Here is a 12,083-nt window from a genome sequence, read left to right on the forward strand (position 1 = left end):
AGCACTTTAAGGCAGCACCAGGCCCGCAGCTGCGGGCGCTTGTGGATCTTTCTGTTCCGTCAAACGACCGCGACACCGGTCACAGGCGTCGACCAGCTGGACAGGTGTCCGTCCTAATGAGTGGCCCTCCGTGACAGTGAGTGTTTGTTTTCTTTAAAATCTCTACAAACCATCATGAGAGACATGTGGAGTTATCGGCTCCGCTGCAGTTCACCGCCTCCAAACAACAACAACATGCGCAAGACGCGTTATTTCTTCTCTTGATATGCGCTCTCCTGCGGCCTGGGCGGTCTGCGTGTTCCTTACGAGGGCGTCGACGTTTTATTGTGATTTTATACTATTTGCTGTTGGGGGGTTTTGATCTCACACCCGATCGGAAACAACCGCAGCAGCGGCAGCGACGTCCCAAGGAGGAGCATCCCCCTGGTGTTTATTACAGGAGAGGACGCGCCACAAGCCAGGGACTCGAGACAGAGACGGACGAGAGCAAACATGTTCGAGACAAGAGGAATCCCCTTTGTCCTGCTCGACCTAGCCTGTCTTATTCTAGGTATGTATTTAAATGTCTTTTTACTGCCTGCCGTGGGCTGTTTGTTGCTGCTGTTATTGATATAAGCCGATTTGTGACCTGATATAATCCCTCTGTTCGGATATTTAACAGCTCGCCATCACGTGAAGGGAGTGGTGAATGTTCAGCAGCCCACGAGTGTGATATACTGAGACTGTACTGGAGTTAAACTAATTTTAACCTCTAATGGTACCACTGATTCATCAATATTGTTTATGCCATGTCTGTTTAATGTCTTCCTAAGTAGCCTGAAGGGTTGCTTTTGTGTTTTTCTCTAATGCACTAAGAATGACCTGCTCTCTGTTTCCATTGTATGCAAATTAGTGTCTCTCCAACATTTTTGCAGTTGTTTCAGATGCCCACAGGCGTCCACTGGTTAATAATGATGCTCTTTCCTTGAGTGCAACAATTTGATATGATGCAACAGCTGCACCACAACACTGATAATTTCTATCATCATTTTTATGTTAGTTATGTTGAAGTACTTTCCCTGTTGTATGCTTTCATAGTTGAAAGTTAAAGTACTTCCCCCCAAATATTCATAGTTTAAGGCTACATATATGCCAGATTTCTGCTTGTTTAAATCAAACATATGGATTGAACACTGTGATAAATGTTATTACTACAGGCTGTGTTTTAAAGGCACTAACCAGCACTGACACAGCTCACTTGAGTTTCCTGGTTCATGTAACCACACGTGTCCCCCTCAGAAGATCATCACATGTGCGTCTGCACATCATACCGAAACTGTAATTAGATGAAAATATCTGTTAGTGTGCAGCGTATCATGTCATTTCACCAGTCGTTATCTTACATCTGAAACCGCTGTTTGGGATATTAAACTTGATCTGAAATTGTAGAGACAGTTTTTCAGTTTACATTTGAATATATGACTCATTGCGTCAGCGGTGAAGGGGCTGTGTGGTTTCCGTTCTGCAGTGGAGGGACAGACGTTGTCTCTGGAGCTTTACTGCTTTTAAAATCTGATTATGAATGATTGATAAGTTCCATGACTCATTAAGTTGTAGCTCCCCTCCCACAGTCTACAGTGTATTAAAATGACATTTACTCGTAGGATTGATACATATTGACATATTCTGCTTGGAATATTTCATGTTTTTCTAAAAAAAAAGTTAATTTCCTACTTCTAAAGTCTTAAAATGACATTTAGTCCTTGGTTCTCAAAGTCCAGAATCTGCGAATGTGCAAATATAGTTTGTTTCGTGAGTGGAGGGGAATTTAAAATGTTGCTCAGACTTATTTTATCATCCATATTTTTTGCGAGTGCGGCTGTGTGACTGTACAAACTCAGTGCTGTTTGGATGATTGATGCAAACTTGATTACTCTGCTAATGACATCAACGATTAGATTATGGCCTCACATCTGTGATAGTCTGTTTCCAGGCTGAGGCATTTTCCGACAGTCATACACGACCGCATGTGACCAACATGAACATACTGTCAAGGTTCGGCTCATGAGAGCACGGCTCGATGTGCGTCTTAGAGCTGAGAGGATGTTTTCTGTTTTCTGAAGGGTGAGGAGAGAGGAGAGTCGTCCTGGTTTGCTGATGCAGCTGATTTAATTTTGCTCTTTAACACAGTTGCTGCGCAGGCTACCAGTGAGTCTTGATAAAAGATTAAATGGAAAAGAGCCAGCATGCATTTATGTCTAAATGTCCATGTTTGTGTGTTTGCCCCTCAGTAGCACAGCTCTAGAGATGAGAGCAAGTTAAAGTGTAACGCTGCTGCTTGCTGCAGTTGGGGGTCTTGCCGTCAGCTCGTGTGTGTTTCTGTCCCGACTTTCTGGCATTTCCAGCTGTTGTAGCCAGTCAGCTCAGGACGGTGCAGCTGACGGTGTCAACAGCAGAGGAAGTGGCAGCCAGAACAAAATTACTAGACAGAATTAAGCTGAAGTTCATAGGACGTCTGTGGAGGTGTGTCTTCATGCTGTGTCGTGTCTTGTCAATGTGCATTACAGCTCCATAATAGACCCTCACTTTATGCTTGAATGGACGGACAACTGTGCCTGTTCTCCACTATACAATGGGCTAAATGGGCCAAACAGCCAGAGAAATGACAGCAGCACTACGGTCACACTTTGAACTGTCAGTGCTCATTAACATAATCCATATCTTTATGGCGTTTTATCTATAGGGAGTGCTTAGCTATGTCCACATCTCCATTCACACCAATGTGAGTCAGTGCTCCAACAACAAAGCTTCTCAATCCTCGCTGCCGAACAACTCTCCAAGAATAACATCATTTTTTGGCGTCACGCAGTCACTGCTGTTGCTGTCTTTACTCTGTAATGCATAATGCTGCAGAGTCTCTGTCTGAGCTCAGTAATGCACATTTTCTGAGGCTGTTTTTCTTACTGTGAACAAATCTCACCGAGAGACCAAAACCAGCAATGAATTGATCCTAATGACTGACGTAGCCATGTGCCATGAACCTCCACTGTTGTCCAAAAGCTGTTGAAAACACATCGAGGAGCCACGCTGCTGCACTGGATGACATGTTCCTCTGTTACATTAAGTAGGGCTGAGTCAATACCATGTGCACGTCATGCTCATTGGACTGCAAATACTCAACACAATGACAGATTCACAGCTGGAAATGATGCCGAATGCCAAGTGCGCTATTTGGAGTAACGGTGCCCAGCAGCTTAGGGGAATTCTTTAGCTGTTTTTTAAAACACTGAACTATATATTTGGGATGTGTTTTCAATAGATTTACATCTTCTTGCAACATATTAAGAGTTTTGTGCATTGTTGGTTTTGGTCTTTTCGTTGAATTTGATAACAGCAGGAACATTTCGAACAAATCCAGACTTATCTTTAACTGGACAGAAAGGCCGGGCACTCTCACCTCTGTCACAGATATTTAAAATACTTAATTTGGCCCATTTTTATGCACTTTTACAGCTCTACATTCACTGCTATCTGGAAGTTGACAGTTTTGAAGACCTCGTCACTTTGCTTTGGCACCTTCACTTTCTCAGCTCTGCCTTTTCTCCCCTTTGACCTCTCCCTCCTGATCTCTCCGTCCACAGGAGGTCTGCCTCTGGCGGCCTTTAACCTGGGTAAGGTCCGCCCCTATCAGAGAGGCTTTTTCTGTAACGATGACAGCATCAGGTACCCTTTCCACCCCAGCACAGTCACCTCCACAGTCCTCTACACTGTGGGCTTCACCCTGCCCATTAGCTGCGTAAGTAGGAGTCGCTCAAGACGGGTTTGACAACAGCCACATGAGTTGTGTTGAGGATAATATGTTGACTTGCCAACTGCAGGTGTAACTGATCATTTTAGTACGCTCTAAGGTGTGCCAGGGCCTTGGCTCTGGTATGAATTGTGCTGTTTTACAGGCACACCTACCTGGAAAGTAGCCATTGTTATTATCAGCTACTCTTGTGCCTTTCCTGTGACGGCAAGTCAAAAATGTCTGCCGTGAGAGAGGTCTGTTGGGACTGATAGAGCTGGCAAGTCTACTGTATTTCCAGAGCCTAGTTTAGGATAAATTCACCGTGTTCGATGATACAGATAAGGCTTTAATGTGCTCGGTAGCTGTTACTATAGCACAGCTACCTGCTCTTGAAACCAGACAGGCACAGTGTGTTTTATTTACAACCCTGATTCCATTAAAGTTGGGACTCTGTGTAAAACATAAATACAACAGAATGTCATCATTTATGACATATAGTCAACTGAGAACAGTACAAAGCAGCAACAGACTGAGGAAGGTGGTAACAGGTGACCGTATCATCCGCGAAAGGCTCAGTCGTTCACACTGTGTGAACACATGATTGTGTAAAGGACAGTTTTTACGTTTCACACAGCGTCCCAGCCTCTTTGGATTCAGGGTTGTAGTTCTGGTGCTGTTTCCCGTCTCAGTGTGAAGTTTGTGCTCGCCAACATCAGCTGCAGCTGTGTATCAAAAGCTTAAAGGTAAAGGAGGATGTCCACTTAAAAACCACGGCAAAATAAAATCACCCCCAGTAAATATCAGATCCTGTTCTGTCCACACACACACACACACACACACACACACACACACACACACTCACTCATTCATAAAAGTGCTGTCCTTGACCAACTTCTCAGCTACTACTGCAGGATTTCTAAAGCTTTCTGCGTCAAAAAACACGAACATCTGGACCAAACTCAACCTCGTATGAAGGAGCTGAATGCCATTTAGTGCATTAGCAGCAGTGCGAAGTTTAAACCTCCAAAAACACAAACAAAAATATGAAGAATATGAATTGAGGCCAAGCTTTTTTGCTTTTGATGAATCATTTTTCTTTTTAATGTTAATCTATCGGCTGAACTCTGTGTTGCTGTTGTTAATTAGTGCCACAGACATGCAGGCTGCAGGCTGCGTCCCTCTGTTCCTTAAAATAGCTGGAATGCTCTTCTGGAACAGAGCGATTGTTTTTGGAGATCAGCAGGCAAGAAAGTGCTGCTGGTGTGTGTGTGTGAGTGTCTATGTGTGTGTGTGTCTTTGCTTATTGCTTTGAGCTATCAGTGATTTATCCCTTCCATCGCTGCAGTCTGCAGTCTTTTATGCATCACGATGAGTAATCGTAACCTCAATCTGTGACACTGTTAAGTCTTTAATTGTTATTGTTGTCGAGTTTTTGCTACAAATCACTTCATGGCTGAGTGTGTGCCAGAGGAGGCTGTGGGAGAATATGTGTGAATTCAGAGCTGAGGGCTTCATTTTAGGAGGAGGTTAAACGTGAGAGAAGAGAGACGAAGAAGAAATGCGCAGTGTGTCTGCGGCAGAGAAAGCGTGTAACCTCAGCGCGCGTCGGTCACCTGACACCACTGTCTCTTGTCACTGGCTGACAGCTTACAGGAGCTGCGGGTTTCACAGGAGCTGACACCAATCCAGACACACAACCCCTGATAACAAACACACAGGTGCACCTGCATGGCAGCTTAATGAGGGCTCGCTCCTCCGTCGTGCCCAGTAACCTGCTCTGAAATGTCATTTTCGTTCTCTTGTATTGACTTTGCTCTATTAACATGGACTCCTCATCAGCCTTTGACTGTCTCATTGCCGTGCAGCACTTAATATTTCATAACATGCCGTTAATATTTGCACCTCAATGCTCCTGAAAGTCGTCGAGGACGCCGCCGCCGCCGCCGCCGCCACCTTCTTCAGAGGATGTGACGTGTGCTGTGACCCTCTCACACCACTCCTGTCTCCTGCTTTGCACAGGCAGGCAGCGTTGCATTGTGGGTAGGGGTCTGGGCCCCACTGACATGACCTTGTAACCTGAATTTTGTTTCTTTGTCTCTTCTCTCATTGCTTCTCTGCTAGTTGGACTCCCATTTATAATACTCAATGTGCAGCACAGTCCTTTCCGCCGAGGCTTTTTCTGTAATGATGATTCAATCAAGTACCCCTTTAAAGAAGACACCATTTCCCATCAGTTGTTAGGAGGTGTTATGATTCCTGTCACAATACTCACTGTAAGTGCATCTGTTTTGTTTTCTGCTAACGGTTTGCTTTCACGGTTTCCTCTTGCTTCTTCTGGAATGCTTATCTTGATCCACTTTTACACTCTTCTGTTTCCTTTTGTTTTAATCCACAATTGCTGCTAAATACATTATTCTGTAATAATGTATGTGTGTTTTTAATTGCTTGCCACCATTAACTGTAAATTAATTTGCTAACTGCATGTTGGGGAAAACTTTTTCCAAGGTGACCTGAGGCCGACCTCTGCTTTGAAACGTACAGTCCCAGCCCCGACTTAGTTTGCAGAAAGACACTAAATACAGATGTGAAACTCTTCACGGGCAGATGCCGAATGGAATTGAAAAAATGTGACGGCGTTTAAAGAGCCTACAAGAGTCCATTCAGCATGTGAACAGTGAAAACATCCTTTCACAAAAAGTTCCCCGCCGCAGGTTCCCTCTTCAAATAGGATTAAAAGAAGCAGACCTCCATCTTTTACATACAAAACATCCTTTGGTTAATATTTTTATTAAGAAATATCCCACAGCTGACTCTGAAGTGAGGAGGGAAAAGGCAATTTGAAAAGAGGGTGCAAGCGGAAATTAGCTCGAAAGATCTGCAGCGCTACGAATAGTCCCGCTCTGCACAGGTCTGTGAAAGATTTCAGGCCTTTGTCACGTAAAACGTGTTTAGCCGCAGTAAGCTGAGGTAAAATAGATGCTTTAAGGGGCCGTCTCTGGCTCTCATGTGAGAGGAACATAGGCCATCTGGGCCTGTTATCTCTTATCAGACACATTCATGTGCCCAAGAGGAATTCATGAGTCATTCTTCTGACACATCACACAGATATGAACACACGCAAAAACAAGTTTGACTGTCAGACCTGAAAATAACAACACTAACTCTTAGACGAGACACATTACATTTGTTATTTTAAGTGGACATCATCCTGTGGCCGTGATGCGTTCAGCATTCAGCAGAATATTAGATTAGAAGGTCAGTTCCGCTCTCTGTTTAACATGAAGCTAAGACGCTTAGCTTAGCTTAGCATAAAGGCTGGTAAATATCTCTGAAGCTCACTGATTAACACCTTATGTCTTAAATCAATCAGCCCACAAAAACTGAACTGCTGGTCGACTGATTTTTCCTCCAGTGTTCAGTCTTTATGCTAAGCTAAGCTAAGCTAACTGCTGGTGCTGGTGGGAGTACTTGCATACAGACGTGAGAGCGGTAATGATCTTCTGTAACAGTGAACCTGATTATGTTAGAGCGCGTTTCCGGTGATGGGATGAGGGAATATTTCTGGCTCTGATGTTGTAGACGTCGTTCAGGTTCATCTTTAAGTTTCATTTGGAGTCTGGTGTTTCTGCACAAACCTCTAACTCTGTACCCTTTCCTCCCTCGCCTCCTTCCAGATGATCTTTGGCGAGTGCCTTTCAGTTTATCTAAAGCGCATCAAGTCCAAGTCCTCTTTCGGCAGCTACGTGGCCTGCGTTTACAAAGCCGTCGGCACCTTCCTCTTCGGTGCCGCCATGAGCCAGTCTCTCACCGACATAGCCAAGTATTCTATTGGCCGGCTCAGGCCGCACTTCCTGGATGTGTGCAAACCTGATTGGAAGCTCATCAACTGTTCGTCAGGGGCTTACATTGAAGACTTCACCTGCACTGGGGACCCAACCATGGTCAACGAGGGCAGGTAGGTACTGCTCTGCCTCAAAGCTCGGATCTTTTACAGCGTTCACATATGTATGAGTGTCTTAATCGATTAGTGGATTTACAAGAAAGAATTGTTTTAGTCATTCTTCACACACTCGTTTGAGGATTCGATGCTTTTGTTTGTTATATATGAAGTGAACGTCATCAGCAGATGACTTGATGACATAATAGTCATGAGCTGTGGCCTCAGATGAATGAGAGATGTTTGCAGTTGAAATTAGCTCTTCATTTAAACTTTGGCACGCCGCGGTCTGGTTGTGTTGCTCAACAGAAAAAGCTCCAAACTTCTTTCCATTGTTTTGTAACCTGCTCATGCTGAGCGTCCAAAGGTTAAACGTGTCACTAAACAACCCTCGGATGATTATGTAATTCATAATGGTGATACGTCAGTGATGGCATACTCCTGTGAAGTTGCGCAACGTTTAGTTTCTAGTTAATGTTTGCACATAGATGACATAAAGCTGTGTTTTTAACAAGCCAGAGATAACGGAGTCCAGTTGATATCTGGAATGTAATCCTTGTTTTGATTGGACTTATCAGCTCAGAGCAGAGGGAAGTGTAGTGGGAGGAGAGGATATCCACTTCTCATTCTGATGGAGGCACCATCAGCGAGACCTGCAGTAATTATAGCAGCAGAGGCCTGAACTGTGGCAGTGTGTAAAGAGCGGTTTATTTCGGTCTATGAGGAACTTTTTACTTCTCTAACCAGCTCTGCTTTTTGAGGTCAACTTCTGCTTACAGATTCTTGTATGTGGTTGCCCTGAGGTGCAGCCTTTGAGCCTCAGAGCTGAGTGGAAATGTCCCACCGGCCCCCTGAGTTATCTGCTGCACATTTACCAGGGTGTGGTGCACGATTGTTGATGTTTCCTGGTAGTCCCATTACCACTCTTTTTTTAACGAGACAGAAGCTTATCAGCACGTTAAAAGAAGGATCCGGTGATTCGAGGCAGATATCCAGAGCTTGAAGATTAATGTCAGGACACATTATATATATATGTGTGTGTGTGTGTGTGTGTGTGTGTGTGTGTGTGTGTGTGTGTTTGGGATGCCCTGCTAGTCAGTAATAGAGCTAATAAGTGCAGCAGGAGAGGAGGTCAGGATCATCTTACTGTAATGTGATTCCTCCTTGGCACTCCCATCTGAGCAGAGAGGAGGCCAGCCGGCAGAGCTGTGTGTGTGTGTGTGTGTGTGTGTGTGTGTGTTTCATTTTAAGAGGCAGAGATGCCCGAGAGGTGCTCAAAGGCTGAGTGCGTAATGAAAAATATTATTTCTCTTGTTTGGTGGGAATCCATAAACCACAAATTAATCTTTTATCCCAATGGATGCTGTTCGTGTGGAGTGAGTGGAGGCCTCTCGGGGTCTGACCATCCTGCAGTTTTAATGTGATGCGATTTGCCGGTTTTTGTTACTTAAGTCTGTCTGATCAGCTTTCATTATCCAACAGCAAACACTGTGTGCTGAAATGATTTGTAGATTAAATTGATTGATCATAAAAACGCACAACTTCTAAACAGTCACTGATTTCAGCTTCTTAAATGTGAGCATTTTCTCCTTTGCTCTATTTTCGTATTGTAAGCTAAATATCTTTACGGTATTGGACGGTTGGTTGGAATAAACAAGCTGAAAACACTGCTTTGTGACGGGCCTTGTTCACCCAAAAAAAAAAAAAAAATCCGATAATCTGCAGCCATGCTAGCAGCTCTGTGAGGCTGTGCTTTGAGCTAGATGCTAACACCAGCACGCTAACATGCTCACGACAGCGGAACATGCTAAGGTTTAGCAGGCACAATGTTCGCCAAGTACACTGTCTTAGTTTAGCATGTTAGCATGCTAACAGTCGCTAATTAGTACTAAGCTCGAAGTACAGCTGAGGCTGATGGACGTTGGTTTGTAGGTATTTAGTCATAGATAAATGTATTGATAAAATGAAGTGATTGGTAAACACTGCTGTCCAGACTCTTAGACACAGCCCCCCACCCTTCATCCAGTGCACACCAAATCAGCAGCTGTAGCGTAATATTACACAGTGTCGCGTCTATTCATGGCTGTTGCTGTAGATGTGGTCCAGACAACAGTATAAAAACACAGCACTGTTACTATAAACAGGTTGTAACTAAGGCGGGGGGGCGTGGGGCGGGGGGGGGGGGGGGTGCGGGTAAGCCTGGAGGTCCATCACATCCCTCATCTCTCTCAAGAGCCACTCCTCCAAAATACAACAAACTCACCTGAGAGTGAGTGTGGACTCCAGCAGGAACCTGGAATAAAGGTGTGTCAGGGCACGATGGTTTGTTCTGAATGTCAACACAACAAAGATGTCCTCTGAAAGGTTTGCTGCAGATGAATTGTGCACAGAACAACGTGTAGAGCCATGCTTTTGTCTTTCTGTTGCAGGCTGTCCTTCTACTCGGGCCACTCCTCTTTTTCCATGTACTGCATGCTGTTCCTGGCTGTAAGTACCTGATCACTCACTTATTGATCTGCACATCCCGCTCGTCTGTATGTAGTGCAGCACTGTGGCAGTTTGCACAGCAGGACAATCTGAACATTTAAGTTCTTGAACAAGTCAAATCCTTGAGCTGTACATACATTTCTAAACAGTCATTGTCATGTTATTTGGTAATCTTCTAAGCAGATGTGATGTTCTGCTCCGGCTTGAAGGAATAGTTTGGGAATATACGCTTTTGCTGAGAGGCAGATGAGAAGATCGATACCACGCTCGTGTCTCTGTCCATCAAATCTAAAGCTACAGGCAGCAGCCAGGTAGCGTAGCTTAGCATAAAGACCGGAAACAGGGGGGAAGAGCTAGCCTGGCTCTGTCAAAGTAAATCAGCACCAAAACTGATATGTAAAAATCAAATTTTGGGGTCTTACGGGAAGTTATGTCCTGACTATTTCACTCCCTATAAAAGCACAACTTGTCATTTTTGGATCTTGAAGCATAAGAACGACACGTTATGGATTTTGTAGTTATGTAAGCTAACAGTTTGCTGGCTGCAGCCTTTTACCGAACGGACAGACATCAATCTTCTGCCACTCCTTTCATGCACCTCGCTCTGCTCGGGAGGTTGCAGCATCCATGACTACCGTGTTTGCTCAGAGCTGATGTTGCTGTCCAGCCCTGACGAACTTTATAGGCTGCTGATTCATTCAACGCCAGCAGATAAAAATAGACACTGGGACAAAGTCCTGGCACCAGCATAAAGCTCTCTCTCCCTCTGCGCTCGAGTTCAAGGCAGCAGCTGACATCTAAACATGTACCTACAAACACTGGAGCGCTTTCCTTTTCCCTCAAAGCCACTTAACCGACAGAGCGTGCGTCAGAAATGCAGTGTGACAGGAAGGGAAAGGTGAATCTGGATAGAGCGGCCAAGCGTGTTTGTCCTTGATTGAATGGAGATGAAAAGAAACGCCCTGTTTTTAATACATACAAATGTTCCACAGGGGAGCGTGACGCTTGGCAGATTCCTTCTTTATAACTCATCCTGCTCCAGAGGTGGTGCGACAGGTTAGATTATACATCCAGAGCATGAACAGTTACTTCTATCAGTGAAATTGATCATTTCAAGGTCAGTTTGACGAAGTGAAATCTGGCCTGCGGGAGAATTTCTCCCCCTTTAAAGGGCACAGGAGGAAGTGAATATAGAAGCTGATAACTAAAAGAAAGAGGTTGTTTGTTCGGGGACATTTTTATAACAGCTTCCTGCTTGATAGATTGTCAGTGGTGTGGTGATGGAAGTGGAAATGGAAACACACTGAGTCATCTGCAGCTCATTTTCCTGCCACAGTCATCCCACGACTGCCAAACCTACAGTAACGCTCCCTGTCTGTGTTACAGTGGTCGCCAGTGACACGCTTTTATTAATGTCACTCCAAACGTAGCTGCTCTATGTTTTAAACGCACGGCGGCATGTGTGTTTCCCAGCTCTACCTGCAGGCTCGACTCCAGGCCGAATGGGCGAGGCTGCTGAGACCCACAATCCAGTTTTTCCTGATTGCTGCCACGGTCTACACGGGATTTTCGAGGGTGTCGGATTATAAACATCACTGGAGCGATGTGCTGACTGGACTCCTGCAGGGAGCCCTCATGGCCATCCTGGTGGTAAGTGCTGCGGCTTCACCTTACGTTACATTTAAAGGAACAGTTTGGCACTTTTGGGAACGCTAATGCACTTCCTCATGTTGTTGTGATTGTTTGGGACATTTTCTGCATTTTATTAGACAGTGACGGTGGAGAGATGAGGAGTTGACAAGGACAAAAGTCCTTAGATGAAACCAGGGAGGTCACGTTTTTGCTCACTCATGTATCCGTCAGTTAAATACAGAACTACAACCAGGAGAG

General features: G+C 44.7%; 1 protein-coding gene across 2 annotated transcripts in view; it reads left to right on the forward strand.

Annotated features, from left to right (window-relative positions):
- Nucleotides 1-12,083, forward strand: part of plpp1a (phospholipid phosphatase 1a) — a 13,342-nt gene continuing 1,259 nt past the window's right edge. The window contains exons 1-5 of one of the 2 annotated variants that reach the window (XM_076757509.1): nt 1-550; nt 3,621-3,775; nt 7,444-7,724; nt 10,136-10,193; nt 11,667-11,843. In XM_076757509.1, coding sequence (XP_076613624.1) covers nt 493-550; nt 3,621-3,775; nt 7,444-7,724; nt 10,136-10,193; nt 11,667-11,843 — 729 coding nt within the window. In that variant the 5' untranslated portion in view covers nt 1-492. Of the gene's footprint in view, nt 551-3,620; nt 3,776-5,890; nt 6,043-7,443; nt 7,725-10,135; nt 10,194-11,666; nt 11,844-12,083 lie in introns of both variants that reach the window. The other variant, XM_076757510.1, reaches the window with a different exon arrangement.

The sequence above is a fragment of the Chaetodon auriga genome, chromosome 19 (assembly GCF_051107435.1).
Source record: "Chaetodon auriga isolate fChaAug3 chromosome 19, fChaAug3.hap1, whole genome shotgun sequence".
In the NCBI taxonomy this organism is placed as follows: domain Eukaryota; kingdom Metazoa; phylum Chordata; class Actinopteri; order Chaetodontiformes; family Chaetodontidae; genus Chaetodon; species Chaetodon auriga.